Raw genomic sequence first — 18985 nt, 5'->3', positions numbered from 1 at the left:
ACTCAACATGTACATATAGTAAAAGAGAACCCTCAATTTTATTACATGACTTTTAAGATGCAAAATAAATGGATTAAGCAGTTGCTTTGAAAAGTTCCCTATCGTGTATATTTTAGTCTTCTTATGCTACTAATGATTTTATCTGGGTTGGATTCTAATTTCAGGAAAAAAGAAATAGATTCTGTAAATTCATACATTTTACTAATATGCCAGTGTCGAATTTCCCAGATGTAGAATGCTTAGGCTTTGTAAGTTTGGGGCACTCCAGATTTAACAAAGCAGCCAACACCTGGAAATACATAAAAGCTGGCCTTTAAGCGCACGGTGATGAGTGTTAGTTAACTAGGCCCCCTGGATTCAGAGAAAGGCCCCTCGTGGCTGGGAAAAGAAAACTGAAAATGCAGCATCACAGAGCTCAGTTTTAGTTCAGATTTCCTTGTCTTCTCAACACCTGTCTTCTCTTTACTCCCAAAAGGCAACGCATAGTTCAAATCATGACTGTCCTTTTGGTTTGAGAAGAATTTATTTTATTATACACTGGCTCTTGTGTTATGGACATCCATGAATTGCATAAAGAAAAATGATGATTTCTGCTTAAATAGATATGATATACTTCTAGAGAAAAATAACCCTGCTGTTTTTACACACTTGACAATTCCTACCCTGTGATGATGTACTTTAACTGTTACTGTCATTTTTCTGGATGTTGTCTTGTGGTCTTACCACAAATTCTGCAACAGATTTCCTAATGGTGTGGCAAAAGTCATGGGTGAGTGGCTGAGTCTTTGATTTGACTGAGTAACTATTAAAGTCCAGTTAGTGGTTAGTGACTGTTGTATTAATTACAAAAGAAATTTTAAACTTCTAATGCATCCTAAAATCCTGTAGTTATGTTAGTTAAGTCATTTTTATTACATTAAAGACAGAGACTTGTCACATTTCCAGATAACTTGTACTTGGCTGTATGGATTGCATCACATTCCTTAAGTAGACAGGTGTTTTGTTAGCAATACCTGTTTAAAAATATTTTTCTCATGACTAATTTCTCTGGGCTTGTGTCTGTGGTATATGCTTGACATATCCTCCAAACAATGAACTGTCTTCTGTCATAGTTACTTATGTTTAAAAGACAAAGAAATTGAAGTCCTGCTACCCTTGTTCAAACTAGTTAAAATACTGAAAAGTCGGGGGGAGAGAGTGGGTTCATGCTAAAACTTCAACAACATACAGATTTTCAAAAGTATTCTCTTTTCTTGTTGTCTTGCTTTGCCCCTCTGGTGAAGCCCATTATCACATTTAGATGACATTTACACCAATCCTTTTAGATTAGCTCAACACTATGTAATAGAACTTTCTATGATGATGGAAATACTCTGTATCTACATTGTTCATTGTGCTAGCCACTAACCACACACGTGGCTATAGCACACTTGAAACGTGGCTAAAGAAATTGAAGAAGTGTAGTATTAATCTTACTTAATTTTATTCAAGTTTAAACTCACATTAACTACCTGTAGCTCGTGTTAACCATATGGACAGTATAGGTCTACATTTTAGCGTGACCATTACACCCACTCTTGAACAATTTTGCAAATAAATATGTCAGCTTAACTGCTTGTATCATATTATGTTCTCTGATTTGGTTTCACTTATTTAAAAGGTTATCCCTCTGATCCAATGTGTAGTTGAACCGATACTCAGATTTTTATACTAGACACACTTTTTAAAATTTGTTTTTTGAAAAATGCTTGCAGCAATTACCTAATAACCATTTTCTATCTATGGGACATATATTCTTTCTTCATTAGGAGTTTCTGTTTAAGATACATTGGATGTAAGGTAAGGCTAATCCATTTGTTTAACCAATATTTTATGCACATGGTCTATTAGCTGTATTACTAAAAAAAAAAAAAAAAGAACGAAAACCAAACCGGTTGCCATCGAGTTGATTCTGACTCATAGTGACCCTATAAGACAGAGCAGAACTACCCCACAGGGTTTCCAAGGAGCGGCTGGTGGATTTTAACTGCCAACATTTTGGTTAGAGGTCAAGCTCTTAACCACTGTGTCCCCAGGGCTCCACTGTATTATTAGAGGAAATTAATAAAAATTATTATGAATTTTGCAATAGTCCCTACATTAAAGGTAGTCAACATGAATTATTCAGTGGGAGGGGTTCTAGATGAAAAAAAAAATTACCATTTAGAGGATGAATTAAAAAACCCTAACCCACTGCCGTGGAGTTGCTTCAGACTCATAGCGACCCTGTAGGACAGAGTAGAATGGAAGCAGACTGCCACATCTTTCTCCTGAGAAGCAGCTGGTAGGTTCAAACCACCAGCCTTTCGGTTAGCAGCCAAGCACTTTAACCACTGCACCACCAGGACTCCTGTATTCAAAAAAGAGGGAAAGAAAGAGAAGATATGATCATATAAGAAAGATACGCAATACCAAAGATTACACAGGTGCTTCTTAGATGTTGAAATCAATAGTGTAGAAGCATGGTGACCACCAAAGAATTTAAATAAGTAGAACACTCAAATTTTAAAGCTGGAAGGAATGTCAGAAATCTTTCAATCTGAATCTCTTTCAATGTGGCATAATGTGTGAGAGCAGTGACTTGAGATCTGGACGGTGTGATTTAGAATCACACTTTATTAGCTGTTTAACCTTAAGTGGTTTATTAGCAGTTTAACCTAAAGTGGTTAAACTGGTTTTTCTCTAAACCTTGGTTTTTCTGTAAATCAGTGACAACAATAAGACATAGCTCTTAGATATGCTGTTGTTGTTAGTCGCTGTCAAGTTGGTTCCAACTCCTAGCGACCCTATGTACAACAATACGAAACACTGCCCAGTCCTGCGCCATCCTCATGATCATTGTTATGCTTGAGCCCATTGTTGCAGCCACTGTGTCAATCCATCTTGTTGAGGGTCTTCCTCTTTTTCGCTGACCTTCCACTTTACCAAGCATGGTGTCCTTCTCCAGGAACTGATAATATGCCCAAAGTACATGAGACGAAGTCTTGGTATCCTTGCTTCTAAGGAGCATTCTGGCTGTGTTTCTTCCAAGACCGATTTGTTCCTTCTTTTGGCAGTCCACGGTATATTCAATGTTTTTCACCGACGCCATGATTCAAATGCATCAATTCTTCTCTGGTGTTCCTTATTCATTGCCCAGCTTTCCCATGCATATGAGATGACTGAAAATAATATGGTTTGGGTCAGGCGCACCTTAGTCCTTAAAGTGACATCTTTGCTTTTTAACACTTTAAAGAGTCTTTTGCAGCAGATTTGCCCAATGCAATGCGTCTTTTGATTTCTTGAGTGCTGCTTCTGTGGGTGTTGATTGTGGATCCAAGTAAAATGAAATCCTTGATAACTTCAATCTTTTCTCCATTTATCATGATATTGTTTATTGGTCCAGTTGTGAGGATTTTTGTTTTCTTTATGTTAAGGTGTAATCCATACTGAAGGCTGTAGTCTTTGATCTTCATCAATAAGTGCTTCAAGTCCTCTTCACTTTCAGCAAGCAAGGTTGTGTCACCTGTATAACGCAGGTTGTTAATGAGTCTTCCTCCAATCCTGATGCCCCATTCTTCTTCATGTAGTCCAGTTTATCCGATGATTTGCTCAACATATACAAAACTCTTTTTTTTTTTTTGGAGGACTAGTGAGTGTTAAGTGAGATAAGACATGTTAAGTGTTTCGCACAGTAGTTTCCCATTTTAGTGGTAGGGAAAATGAGGATTAGTATTGGGAGGCTAATACCTTTAACTTTCTCAAAGTTAGTAAGTGACACAACTGGGATTTGAAACCATGCTGTCTGACTAATTTGAGTCTACAGGAGTAAAAGCATCAAACAGAATGGCATCTAGCCTGTACCAGGTGCTTAATAAATGAAATGACTAGTTCAAGAGCACAAAACTCATTAGTGGTTTGCAGAGCATAGGGTCGGATTAGTTTCTTCCTGATATACTTTGATACAAACATAAGTCACACTTGAGAAACATGGGGATTTTGAAGGTAAAGACTTTTTTTTTTTTCAAACTAATTGCAGCCTTAAAAAAAACAAAAACGAACAACATACTTTTTTCCATTCAATTCTTCCAGTTTACATAGGACACTAGAGACAAATTTAATCTAAGACAGATTTAAAATATTATATGCGGCAATGAGTATCCAAACTGTATTTAAGTTACTACAGAAATTGTAGAATTCAAAGTATTCTCTACAAGATCTTCTATTTTAGGGGAAAAAAACTTTTAGACACATTTCTGGGGATTATACAGTTTAACCCTTAAGGAGAATAAAGGTAATGAACAGGGGATGAGGAAAAACATTTTGATTACGATTTAGAGAGAATAAAGAGAATGCATTATCAGGACAAGATAAATTAATAGCATAATAGGTAATGTATTTGTCTATTCTATTATAATTTTTGGAGACTTTATCATATTATTTATTGGATTATTTTGTAAATAATTACTGAGCATCTCCTATATGTTTGGCCTTAGGCTAATCCTGGCAATTATACTCTTGAACAAAAAACAAAAAATGTTTCTCCTCATAAGACTTATACAAACTCACTCTACCTTATAGGTAGTGACTATCCTGGTTTTGAATTTCACACCTGAAATTTTGTTCCTCTGGGATCTTGGGCAAGTTACTTAAGTATATAAGAATAATTTACCTAGGCTTCCATGACTACAAAATGGGAGTTATAATAATTCACTTTTTATAAGTTTATTGCAAGGATTAAATAAGACACTCTTTTTAAGAGTATTTAGCCATGATGCTTAGGGTGCACTAAAAGCTCAGTGCATATTAGCTATTATTTCAGTATAAATAAGCCATATAATAAGTCTTGTCAGAAGAGAAATATAAATATATAACAATTAAATAGGTTTAAGTGTTCACCCTTGCTATGGATTGAATTGTGTCCCCCAAAAATGTGTGTCAACTTGGCTAGGCCATGATTCCCAGTATTGTGTGGTTGTCCACCATTTTCTCATCTGATGTGATTTTCTTATATGTTGTAAATCCTACCTTTATGTTGTTAATGAGGTAGGATTAGAGGTAGTTATGTTAATGAGGCAGGACTCAATTTACAGGACTAGGAGCCCTGGTGGTGTAGTGGTTAATACTTATTGCTGCTAACCAAAAGGTCAGCTGCTCCATGGAAACTCTATGAGGCAGTTCGACTCCATCCTATAGGGTTGCTATGGCAGTGGGTGGTTTTGGGTTGTATCTTGAGTCAATCTCTTTCGAAATACAAAAGAGAGAATTGAGCAGAGAGGAGGGGGACCTCATATCACCAAGAAAGAAGCTCTGGGAGTGGAGCACGCCCTTGGGACCCTACCTTGGGAAGCTCCTAGACCAGGGGAAGACTGATGACAAGGACCTTCTCCCAGGGCCAATAGAGGGAGAAAGGCTTCCCCTGGAGCTGGCACCCTGAATTTGGACTTCTGGCCTCCTAAACTGTGAGAGAATAAATTTTCTTTATTAAAGGCATCCACTTGTGGTATTTCTGTTATAGGAGCACCAGATATCTAAGACAACCCTATTTAATGTGACAATAGAAAATTGTATAACAAAAAAAGTGTGACTTATTAAATAAACTTGTTCAATCTTCGTGTGTTACCCTGAATCCCTTATCCTGAATAGATTTAGCTCCAAGCCTATAATAATTACAATTATGCTTACAGCTTTGACTGCTTTCTCAGACAGAGAGAGAAAAACAAACAAACAACAACAAAAAAGGAGATCACTTTCATTCTTTACCTATAGGAATTTACGTACCAAAAAAAAAAAAAAAAGCTTCTTTAAAGGCAGTTTTAATCCCTAATAAAGCACGAAAGATGCACTGGGGAAATTCAGGGTAATGGACAGAAAGAACACTGAAATTGAGATTTTCCAAAAAGTGTAATGGTAATAAAAAGGAAAGTAAAATAGATACTTAGGACACCAGGGATAGGCTAACAGATTATTTTTAATTTTGTTTTTATAAGGATAAAATGAAAAAAGAGAACGATTAACAATAGAAAAGAGTGTAAAATGTTTCTCTCAGAAGTAGTTCTTTTAATCTCGAGTTTCGTTAGATATCCCACAAATTTGGGGCCCATCAGCAGATTTTTTATGAGATAGGGGTAGGAAGAACTGTAGGAGGAATGAGAATTGGAAGAGGAGGAACGTGGGAAAGGCTGTTTTTCGCATGACTTTAATTTTGCTCCCCCAGCCCGGGTGGCGCAGTGTTTAAGTATTCGGCTGCTAACCAAAAGGTCGGCAGTTCAAATCCACCACCTGTCCCTTGGAAACCCTATGGGACAGTTCAACTCGATGGCAACGGACTGGTTGGGTGGACCACTCTGCACAGCCACACAGTGCTTCAGAGTCATTCCTGAATTTTGTTCACCTTTTCTGTGGACAGAGAAGCTGGTCCCCACTCACACTCATACAGAGATACACAAGGGCAACTACCCCTCAAAGTCCATTAAAAATAAAACAAGCCCTTGCCTAATCAGAGCATCCACCTCAAGGTACAAAGACAAATCCAGAATAAAATGAGAGGTCTGGGAAATGATCTCCCACATACAACTTTCTTACCTCCAGTTAGACTTGGGGAGGCTGGTGGACACATGAAGGGGGATGGAGCTAAAGGAGATAGGCACATTCATTATTCCTGATGGATTTCTAGTGAAAGTCAGTCTTAGAAGATATATACCTACTTATGGGTGGGTATGTATAAATGTGTGTGTGTGTGTGTGTGTGTACATGGACATACAGTTTGTGCTATATTTACCTGCCAGGGACAGGCAGTGGATAATGGCAATCTTCTAGATACTACAACAAAGAGCATCACCAGATTTTATCACAGACTTGAAATAAGACTTTTTTTTTTTTTTAAATGCACTTTGGGCAAATTTAGGGTGATTTTGGAGCTTAGTATAGCTTCTGAAAAAATAAAAAGAATCTGCCTACTCTCAGCACATGGGGCAGGGGCAATTTCCCACCTGACAATGTGTGTGTGCTTTGTTTTGCCTATTTATTTTATTTTATTTATTTTTGCTCCACCGTACACACCCTTTTCTTATCTATTCTCTTTCTACCTGTGCTGGACCTGCCTGGGCTCTGCCCTCTCCCCTGCCTCCCTCTCTCCTCCCTCTGGGTCTCCGGGGAACCAGTGTCTGAATTTCCAATCCCTCAATGGCTCTAGCAGTGAAACTAGACAGATTGGGAGGTAGGGCACATTTGGCTGAAAGGCGGCTCTTTGCTTTCTTATTATGCTGCTTCCCCTTCCTCTTTTCCCAAATAGATATGTAAACACACGTATTTTCCAGTTTAAATTTAGCAAATTGGTTCTCTGCCTGTGCCTTGATTTAGCTATTGGGTTGAGCCTTGCTCCTCCCTTCCCTGTTCGGATAGGAGCCACTGGGATCTGGAGCTCGTGCTTCCAAATTGAAGCTGGCCTCAGGCCAGGTGACCTTTTCTTTGTAAGTTTCTTTCCTAAGCAGAGAAGGCGGTGGGGGGAGGCTGGGATCTGTTTGGTGTTGTTTGGGGGGTGGGGGGGGGGTAGGGGAGTGGGGAAAAGAGGAGGGTGGAAGAGAGTGAAGGGCTGTTGTTAAACATTTTCTTACCGTAAGAGGGAGTTCAGACCTAGATCTTTCCAGTTAATCACACAACAAACTTAGCTCATCGCAATAAAAAGCAGCTCAGAGCTGACTGGCTTCTTTAGGCACTGACTCCGAACAGGATTCTCTCGTCCAGGCATCTCCTCCAGTGGGATCCGCCAGCTTGTCCAGCAGCACCATGTGGGTGACAAAACTTCTGCCAGTCCTGCTGCTGCAGCATGTCCTCCTGCACCTCCTCCTGCTTCCCATCGCCATCCCCTATGCAGGTGAGTTTTCTCTTCTTTATTACCATTGTTATTATTATCTTAAGTCTCTCTTGCTAGTCTTACCTTTTCTTTCTAACACTGCCTAGTCCCAGCATCCTTTCTTAACTCAGCAAGTGGCATGGTTTTTTTTTAAAAAATCTTTTCTTGTGCTTTCTTTTGACATACTTTTTTCTGTTTGAAAAGAATTTAAAATGATAATTAACCTTCCCTCAGCCTCCCTCACATACCCCAGCCAACCCTGCCCCCGCCTCACTTTCACTTAGCCTAACAGTTGTGGATTATGGAGTTAAAATGAAGTGCTAACACTTGCTGGAACTTTGCTGGTTTGGACAAGTTTAAAGCTGAAGAGAACGTCTGATCTGAACTGGTGAGAGTGATGGTCAGCACAGCAGGGAGCCATCCTTTTCCAGAGGGCAATTTTCCATGGCAATCCACTCTCCACGTCCCCAGTCCAATATTCAGGGCCCAATTATGACTCTATACAGGTTTTTCTTTGGACAAGGCAGATTAAACTCTGAGAATATGCACATTTCAAAAATGAAAGAGAAAGCCTGTCTTCTAAGATCTCATTCTTTCTGGGTATGGATGCCTGCCTTTTCGAAACTTCAGGGCAAGGAAGACATAAATTGTGTGACTTTGATTAAAGCTGCAGAACTGCTCCCCTCAATCTCCCACTTTCTTCCCTGAGTGTAAAACTTGGGGAGGGTTTACTTAGGAGTGCATATTGCCTGGTGGTTTACAGATTTCATTTGTTGATTTTGGGAGTTTCTCTTGTTATCAGTACAAGAGGAAACATCTGTACTTGGTTGTATTATCATTGTAGTGGCTGGGATACCAACGGGAGAAGGCAGTGAGCATCAAGGGTGGGCACACGGGAATAAAGGAATGGAACAAATGCCCAGATGGTAGACATGGTCTTTTTAAAATATAAAACAGAGAACTGGCTATATCTTGTGGGATGAATTAAATATGAAATTCATCAGACCTCTGTTCTAGTTTCTGATGTATTCCAAGGGTTGACAACTTCAAAATGAACTAAATGACAAGAAAAGTCATTCACCCCACCTGGCTTTCTTCTGTTTTGTTAAGTGGCCCTTCTGGGAAGTGACACTGTTTGGGAAGGGTCAATTTGAAAGCATTTAAGTGAGATTTCTGCAAGAAGTGAAAAAGAAATTAGTTCAAACCATTCTTCACATAGCAAGCAGGTTAACATGCTTGAGATATGTCACTTTAAAACGGATTCCTGTAAGGTATTGCTAATTTAGGGGATTCTGAGCATACACTGAAATCATGGCTAATACTTGGAGAGCTTTCATTTCTAAAAATAAAAATGGTGGTGTTCTGAAGTAGAATATGGTTACCTGAAATCATCTGTGCTAATGAAAGCGAGAACACAGTGTGGAAAACCCAAACAGTAGATCAACCATAGACAATGTCTATTTGTTTTTGGCATGCATTACGGGGTTTTGGCAGGAGATATACATTCGTAATTATATTTCACTTTGGCCAATGTTGAAATGACTGCGTTTCCTGAGTATAAGGAGAATGCAACCCAAGAGTGTGCTGGCAAGCAGGGAGAGGCCAATGGGGAATTACAGATATGCTGTGAATAATTCCTGAAGTGGATAGTGCTAAAATATATCATCAAAGGAGGGCTTTCCTTGGTTTGGATGGCAAGTTTATTTTGATTTTTTTTTAAATAAATTTCTCCAAAATGGAAAACATGGGCAGCCCTCTGAGAACATACAAAAAAGGTTTGTTCTTTTTTATGTCATCTAAAGTTGAACATTTTAGAGGTTTTTTTTTTGTTGTTGTTTTTGTTGCTTGCTTTGGTTATAGTTTTTGGTTTACTATATGACTTATATTTGTGCATATTGTAAAATAATGCAATTTTAGAAAAGAAGTGGATATTATAATAAGTTGCCAACCAGTTATGAAGAAAATGCACTTTGAAGGTACTTAATTAAAAAGTTTCTTAAGAAATATTCAATATAGTAGACCCAAGCCATCCTTGTAGACCTACATAGAATAATTATCCTCTTTCTATACCCACAACACTGGAAGCAAATACTCAGTCCTCTATAACAAAAACAGCATTAACTGAGCATCTAATATCCAAGAGCCTGTGCAGGATACAAAGATGAACAAATGAGAAAGAAACCTCCATTTGTTGAGCAACTGCTATGGATAAAGTTCTAAAAATAAAGCTTACTTAATTCTAATAAGATTGACATTATTGAATTATTTTACATGAGGAAACTGAGACTTAAAGATTTTAATTATGTTATCTTATATCTTAGCTAGTTAAGGGACAGAGCTGACAGTCCTACCTAGATCTATAAATCTATGTGAGTGAAATAGGTAGGTTTTTTCCTCTTTTATTCATACTGAAATAAAATAAAATGAAAATCACTTTAAAAAAAAATCTATTTTGCTAAGTAATATGAAAAAACCCTTGATTTAGAAATAGTATTATACCATGGTTGCAAGTTTATTTCTAGCTTAGGGGATCAAATCAGGATTAGGGAGTATATGGCACCCAAGCTGAGCCTGAAATGACGGTTATATACCATGGTTGGTACCTAAGTCAGAGGAACACAAAGTGGCAAAGGCATAGAGGTAAGAAAGTGAAAACTGTCCTAGAAAGGCGAAGTAATCAAGTGAGGCTAGAATACTGGGTATGTGATGGGGAGTAGTATGGCCTGTGATTGGAAAATAAGATTGGAGTAACGTCGATAGGCTTGAATATGAGGCTAAACTATGCGGTCTCTATTCTGGACATCATGGGCAGCAGCTGAAAGTGTATGGGTTGACAAGGTACTTGATTAAAGTTGTACTTTAGCTTGGTTGCTTCAGTTGCAGTGTGAAAGGGGAGTTATAGGCTGAAATGGACAGTGAAGGCAGAGACCAAGAGGGGGTCCTATAACCATGAATCCCTGAACAAGGAAGTGGAAAGAAGAGGAAGGAGGGAAATATCTAGGGAGGACCCTAATCTTACATTGAACATCATTTCATTTTGTAAATTTCCTGGGAAGAGATTATTATGCTGTTTCTCAAATACAAACATTTTATTTAAATCTGACATGATCCTTCAATCTTTTTCTTTTGACATCTTTATTTGTGAAATTATTTCCTTCTTTGAAAAGGGGAGATGATTGTCATTTTGGGAAATCCATGTCCTTTGATTCTAACAATGAAAATTTGAAATTCTTTTTATGATTCTTGTCTTTGGGTAGCTTAAAATCTCCAGTCACAACCATTCCTTTCCATTAATTATTTGTATACTTTCATCTTAACATCTTGCCACCTCAAGCTGTTAATCACTAATCATGGGGGTAGATTTCTTAGAATGTGTGGAGCCAAATTCCTGCTTCTTTCCACACCCTGCAAATCCTTCCTTGCACTGATTTTCCTTTGAAGTCAATGGTTAGTCCACACAGAGAAGAAAATATATGAGGTACTGAGAGAAATGATTGTGAAGCCCGGGGACCAGAGGGAGAAATGTGTCTTTCTTCAAGCACCTTGATACATTTGACCCTACTTTCTGTTTGCAGGTTTTCACTAGGATCCTAATGATTTCAGTTCTAAAATAGGGACTTCACATTCTTGAGGAAATATAGCTTCCAGAATGTTTTTTCATACTGGAAGACGGGAAAAGGGAGTTGTAATGTAAAGCATAGGAAAGCATGACAAAGTTGCAATGATCTCTCACCCTTTGATTTCATTTCAGTATTTTGTTTATAAACTTCAGCTAACAGTCACGCACAAAAAATAGTAGGGAAAAATCTCATCCAAAGATATTTTTGAGTTTCTTCCCAAATTAAGTTTGGCTTTTAACTGTTTTCAGTAAAACAAGCATCAGTTGTTAATACATATGGAAAAGAGAGCTGGAACTATTTTCAGCAAAGGAATTTTATTTTCAGATGCTTTTTTTGAATGACTTCTGTTTTGAATTTTTCTTTTATTGAAGAAGGAATTAATTTCATAGATGTGTAGATTACATGATGTACAACTAGCTACAACTTCACATTTTTTGAGTAATTAGTTACTGATTGAATTTTAAGGGAAAATTTCTAAGTCATGAGAAGTAAATTGTGAGAAGGGAATCCTAGTATCTGGTTTCGATTGCCCCTGATTAGCTTTGTAGCCCCAGACAAGCTTTTCACTTGCATTTATTATCTAGTAAGTGGAAATCATAGATTTATTTGTTTTCCAGAATACTTTCTGGTCTTTAGATGAAAGGTAGGGTTGGAAGAACTTAACAACAAATAAGAGTGGATTGCTTTTTGAGGCACAACCACTCATTAACACATTTCAACATGACAGCTGAGGATCTTTAGAATGAAAGGCACCAACAGTTCCAGAGGACCATTTTTCTCTACAATAGTCCTCATTGCTTGCCTTCAGTTGTGTGGTATTGGCAAAAGAAACCAGAGCATAGACCAGGGATTCTCTTTTATTTGATAATTAATAGAATGCACTTATGAATTTAAGGCTTGTCTTAGACATTTTTGAATATATTTTTATGCTATTCTCCTACACTTAGACATATATAATGAATATATTTACATCAGGCTAATTTTAATTATACTTTTAGTTAACAGAATTCATTTTAGAAGTATATATTTAAAATTGTTCTATTTTAATGGACAGTTGTTTTTTAAATATACTTTCTGTATCCATTAATTATTTTTTGTTTCTAAGAAATATTCAAAGTTATATGGGAAATCAGATGATTATTATGATGGGAAATACGTCATAACACCTAGAAAGCAGTGCAATAAGGTCAAAGGAAGGAGAAACTCTTAATGAAGAAACATATCTCCAATGAACATGGTTCTGTATCAGAAAACAACATTTGAAAAAACCGCACATTCTTTGAATGAGATACTGTCTCTTACTGCCAAAAATTATAGGATGGATTTTCAAAGCTTTTTTTATCCAAATTGATTTCCAAATATTTACTTAATAATTATAGTTTAAAGAGCTCTTTCAATTTAAAGTTAATATAACTTATTTTGTAGATTGAGTAACTGGGTATTAACATTTCAGGTAATTAAACAAGATCATTTGGCAAGTCAATAAGAATGCCAGAATTTATACAATGCACATGCTGATAGATTATTTGATTGGTTGAATTTCTGTTTTAAAATGTCTTTTAAACTGTCTCTGTTGTAAACATAGGGATTTCATCCTGTTGGGCCAAAAAAAAAAAAGTTAAAGATGAAAGCATCATTCCAGGAATTAGCATTTTTTATGGACTTCAGGTTAGGATGAACATTAATGAGGAATGTCTGCATGTTTAATAAAACAACTAGAGCCAGTGGTTACTGGCAAACACAAAGTATGATGCCATTCTTTGTACCTCTCTCTGTTAGCCATATTTCCAAATTTTCAACATAAAAATTTCACTCTCTTTTCCTGACACATTTCACCACATATGAAGACCAGCAATGTATCTTCTGCTCTACCACCCGTTTCTTCTCTATTGATATCTCTAAAACAAATCTTCAGAACATGATTACAAACCATATTTTCACATACATTCTTAGCAATTCTTAAAGAAAGATGGCATTGTGAGTGGTTAAGTGTGAGGATTCTGAAGGCAAGCAGCTGGATTTCAAATATGAACTCTTCTAAAGGGTCAATTAATTTTCCACTCAGTCTTGGTTTTTTAATTTTTAAAATGGATATAATAATCTAACCTTGCCTTCTTTATAAGGATGTTCAAAAGAGTTGACAGGCAAAGGAGGGACACATTCATGACCATCTCCATTACCCCAAAAAAACCAAACCCACTGCTGTTGAGTTGATTCCGACTCATAGCTACTCCATAGGGCAGAGTAGAACTGCCCCATAGGGTTTCCAAGGAGCAGCTGGTGGATTTGAACTGCCATCCTTCTGGCTAGCAGGCTGAGCTCTCAACCACGGCATTACCAGGGCTCCCATTACACAACAACTGCAATATATTAGATGTTCTTATCCCCATGGTGAGGATGGTGGTCATCATTTGAAACTGGGTGGCTTTGGGCAAATTGAGACTGAAGAAACAAGTTCTTGATACCCTAAATATGAACTTAAGATTAAGTCTTTTAGGATCTTTTAGTTCTGTTTTTCAGCTGTTTTAGTAGGAGTCTTTCTGCTATCTAGGGGCCTTTTAGAATACTTTCATGAAGAAAAATGATATTGCTACATTAAAGGATGAAGTTTTACATACGTTTGATTTACAGCATTTGGCTTGATCTCAAGACAAACAGTTCAGTGATACTAAGAAATAGTGCCCAAAAGCACAGAAAACATTTATATAATAAATGAGAAAAGAAGGGCTAAAACTTGAATAGTATAAAGTATTTTAAAGAACAAGGCAGAAGAATTTGCCCAATGCACAGTTTTTAGTGAGAAGTTTCTCGCCTGTCTTTGAATTGGCTTACAATACTGCAACTTATGAAAGGACCAACTGTAGAAGGGTATGAAAATTTAATTGTAAAGCATGACATAGTGTGATTCTGGCACTGATACTTGCCTTTATGTTGCTTGGAGAATAGCATGTTATTTATTTCTTTAGAGTGAACTCTGTCCTACCTTTTAAAAGTTGTCCTTCATTTAAAAAATGTAGATCAGTGACTCTACATGACAAGTTATTTGTTTTTCCCTGGTTACAATATTCCTTTCTTACTCTTAACTATCCGAGAGTATCATTCCCCCGAACTGCTCGCCTCCATCCCATGGTCTAGTATGTTTTCAGATGAAACCATTATCTTATAGTTGATCCTTAAGGACATTCTTTTATATGAGTCTTAAAAGCATTGCCCCCATTTTTTTTTTTTTTTCAATAGAGGGACAGAGGAAAAGAAGAAATACACTTCATGAATTCAAAAAGTCAGCAAAAACTACCCTAATTAAAGAAGATCCATTACTGAAGATAAAAACCAAAAAAATGAACACAGCAGACCAATGTGCCAATAGATGTATTAGGAATAAAGGACTTCCATTTACTTGCAAGTAAGTTACTTCATTTTTTACCTAGGGTAATTTTCTAAACATAGTATGTTATCATGACAATCATGTTTTGTTGTATTCAGCGTAATTTGCCCTTAAAACCACAAGCTTGATTCTAGTTTTAACTCATTACAACACAAGATTTACCTCTCAGTTGATAGAAATATAACTTGAATAAGGAGAGTACATAAACTGTATCTTTTAGAATCCACAGTCACTTTGGTTATGGAATTTATGTTTTCTCGTCTTAACAAGCAATTGCACTCTAGGAACTAAAAATTCAATTGGATAGACTTATCTTCCTAACAATTTAAAATATTCTCTTCAGAGTAAATATTTTATTTTCAAGAGGAGTGGAGAAACTTTTAGAATATGAATTGGGCAACATCCAAGCTTTACTGTAACTTATATTATTGTCTATTTTTGTTGTTAGTTGCCATTGAGTTGGCCCCAATCCATGGCCACCTTATATATAAAAAAACCAAACATTGTCCAGTTGCACCACCTCCATGATCTTTGATTGTGTCTGAGCCCACTGTTGAGGCTACAGTATCATTGTCTATAGGGGTTTAAATAAATGACTTTGAGATAATTAGATAAAAAGTAGAGGAATTGGTGTCAGCAGCCGAGGCTGTTTAAAAGAGGTTAGGAAGTAGCCATGATGAAGTTTTAGGGGAATAGTGATGGGGCAATTCAAAGATGCATGAGAGGACTCATGTGAAGAGTTTCTTATCTTTTGACCATCCCTGTGTGACCTTACAGGCAAGAATCCCTTACTACTTTGTCAGTAATCACAGAAGAAAAGAATGTAGTTTTGGGCCATGAAGGTGACAATTTCATCTGAATAGTCTCCCAGACTGCCAGAAGAAGATGCATTTCCTAGTTCTTCTTCCTGAACATTCCCTTCCTTCCTACCTTTTAATTCCCTATTTCATGCCATTTTTTACAGGATTGCACATGAAATCCTGTAAATTTTGAATTCTACTTTATTACATTGGGATGGTAATGCAAAATGTGAACATAGGGTTTGGAAATGTTATGGCAAGAAGTTCTAATTTTATCTTGCTTTTTTCTCTAAAAAATGAGTGTTATGGGCCTGAGGGGAAAGGACATGGTCAGAGAAGCTCTCAACAGATTTAGGGGGATCAGAGACTATCTCCTTTCTATTCATTTATAGCTCTTCTGGAAGCATTTTTATAGTTAAACTGCCACTTTCAGGGATATATTTCTGACAAGGAGAGTGGGAAATTGATTTTGCAAGTATGTTTCTATGATAATTCTGTTGCATTCCCTGACTTTTCTATAAAAGCCTTAAGATTGTTTAAAAATAAATTAGAGAAAACAACTCTCAGTCAACAAGTCAGATGCAGATTTATGGAGATGTTCTTCTGGCAATTGAATAGGTTGGATTTGTTGTATTTTCCTATCTCAGGGTTGGAAGGTTGGGGTAAAGGGAATGGGAAAATCACATCACTCAGTGTTGGTTTTTAACTTTGAATCTGATAATAAATTCTCCTGGGCCCACAAGTAAGAAAAACAGTGCTACTCAATTCTCAAGTTAGTCAGCCGCATGTTGGGAAGGGGGTATGTGTGTGTGTGGGGGGGCAGGGGGACTTTCCTTTTATTTAGAAGAAAGTAAAATAATTTTGGTACATCAGAACACACATGTGGCCTGATTAATAAATCTTCACATATACCATGTATACGAGGTTTCATACTTTCCTACCATGTTCTGGTTGAGTTACATTTAGTTTCCAAATTTATGGCAACCTGTCCAGGAAACTACATGTAACATTAGCTATGTACATCCAAAGTTCTTCTGTCTAGAAATGGTGTCATCTTTCTCACCCATCTACTCCTCACCATCTATTCCATATACTTATGTATTTGGAATCACTATTATATAAGTTATTTAGAATTGAACGGATAAAGTGTGATACTCAAATTAGATTCTTAATGAATCAAAGGAGCCTGTTTGCAGATATGTGACATGCACCAGAATCATTGGAAGACAATGGCAAATATACCAGATTGCTTGGAATAAAGCAGCAAAGCTGTGTGAAAGCATCCGTGAATGGAGTTGGGGTGGGGTGGAACGTTCTCAAACACTGTATCTTCTTGAGAAGACATCAACAATATTGATTTTACAGAGATTCACATTGCTCTTTGGTAAGTAGGAAAGATGACCAGAATGCCTGACTCTAAGATCTTCAGAAAATTGCTAACCTGTGAATTGACTCAAGAGAAGACAGAACGTTTTCCTCTTCTAACCATGACTGAGTAACTGGTACTGGAATTGCCCTCTTGTCATAAACAACTAGAAGATGGACAAAAGAAATTCTTAAAAGGAGGATGGTAACTAAAAGAAGGCTAAGATGAAGACTTTTAAATCACATGTAAAAGAGAAGGTAACTCAGAATTTGATGGCTTGGGATCACTCTATATAGAGGTCTAACATAAGGAAACACTTTTCTGAGAGTACATGCCAATGTAACGGAATGAGAGAAATGAAGAATGAAATTAGCAAACTGGAAACTCTGCCACCCACTTCTAAGATGGCTGCACCTTTGTAGTCACAGACACAAATCTTTCATATTCCTATGGGGCTCCTGAGTCTTCAAAAAAAGAAGAAAACCATACTAATCTGCAAGAGGATTTCACATCATGGTTATTTGTTTATATAAAAGCAATTTATAGATGTGCATTATATTCATATTTTAATGTGAGCTTAAGTGAGGGGTTACTGATTTCCATAACTTTAAATTTTCTCTTTAGATGTGTATTGAGTTTTTATCTTTATCTGTATTCCTTATCTACTTACAATGCTTTCGAGATCATTTAATTACTCCTCTCCACTTCCCTGCAGATATTTTGCATGAGCTTACCATCTACCTGATCAAAACTGAAGTCTGCTTTTAGCGGACTCTCTCTTACCAAGTTATTTTGTGACAGCTGAAAAAAATTTACTTTTATGATTTATTCTTAATATTTTACTTGTAAAATATTTTTAAAAGTAAATATTTCAAAATATCTACATGTAAATCAGAGTGTAAAGTTTATGAATATAATTTAAATATTTTAAATAATTTAATGTCTTTTTAACAAGCCCTGGTTTTGCAACGGAGCCTTGGTGGCACTGTGGTTAAGAACTCTGCTGTTAACCAAAAGGTCAGCAGTTTGAATCCAACAGCTGCTCCTTGGAAACCTTATGGGGAAGTTCTACTCTGTCTTACAGGATCTTTATGAATCGGAATTGACTTGACAGCAATGGGTTTGGTTTGGTTTTTTGGTTTGGTGGTGCAACAGCTGCTAACCGAAAGGCTGGCGGTCCGAACCCACCCAGTGGCTCTGCCAGGAGAAAGAACTGGAGATCTGTTTCTGTAAAGACTACAGCCAAGACCACCCTATGGGGCAGTTCTACTGTGTCACATGGGGTCGCTATGAGTTAGAATCCACTCAGTGGCACCCAACAACAGCAACAAATGTCTTTTTTGTATTTGTTTTGTAAAAATTATTTCTGCTCTTGTGAGCGGCCATCTAAGATACTCCACTGGTCTCACCTCGTCTGGAGCAAGGGAGAATGAAGAAAACCAAAGACACAAGGGAAAGATTAGTCCAAAGGACTAATGAACTGCAAACACCACAGCCTCCACTAGACTGAGGCCAGCACAACTAGCTGGTGCCTGGCTACCACCACTGACTGTTCTGGCAGGGATCACAACAGAGGGTCTGGACAGGGCTGGAGAAAAATGTAGCACAAAATTCTCACACACACACAAAAAGACCAGACTTACTGGTCTGATAGAGACTGGAGAAACCCTGAGAGTATGACCCCCAGATACCCTTTTAGCTTAGTAATGAAGTCACTCCTGAGGTTCACCCTTCAGCCAAGATTAGACATGCCCATAAAACAAAATGAGACTAAATGGGCACACCAGCCTAGGGGCAAGGATGAGAAGGCAGGAGGGGACAGGAAAGTTGGTAATGGGGAACCTAAGGTCAAGAAGGGGAGAGTGTTAACATGTCGTGGGGTTGGCAACAAATGTCACAAAACAATATGTGTATAAATTGTTTAATGAGAAGTAGTTTGCT

At 37.3% G+C, this 18985-nt stretch overlaps 1 protein-coding gene across 3 annotated transcripts in view; it reads left to right on the top strand.

The window, feature by feature from the left end:
• The first annotated feature begins 7129 nt into the window (after window positions 1-7129).
• HGF (hepatocyte growth factor) overlaps window positions 7130-18985 on the top strand; it is a 70229-nt gene continuing 58373 nt past the window's right edge. Inside the window, exons 1-3 of one of the 3 annotated variants that reach the window (XM_004381471.2) lie at window positions 7130-7490; window positions 7750-7894; window positions 14731-14896. In XM_004381471.2, coding sequence (XP_004381528.2) covers window positions 7281-7490; window positions 7750-7894; window positions 14731-14896 — 521 coding nt within the window. In that variant the 5' untranslated portion in view covers window positions 7130-7280. The remainder of the gene's footprint in view (window positions 7491-7749; window positions 7895-14730; window positions 14897-18985) is intronic. The other 2 variants (XM_023736042.1, XM_004381472.2) reach the window with 2 other exon arrangements.

The sequence above is a fragment of the Trichechus manatus genome, unplaced genomic scaffold (assembly GCF_000243295.1).
Source record: "Trichechus manatus latirostris isolate Lorelei unplaced genomic scaffold, TriManLat1.0 scaffold00085, whole genome shotgun sequence".
NCBI lineage: Eukaryota > Metazoa > Chordata > Mammalia > Sirenia > Trichechidae > Trichechus > Trichechus manatus.
This window is presented reverse-complemented; position numbering and strand designations above follow the sequence as displayed.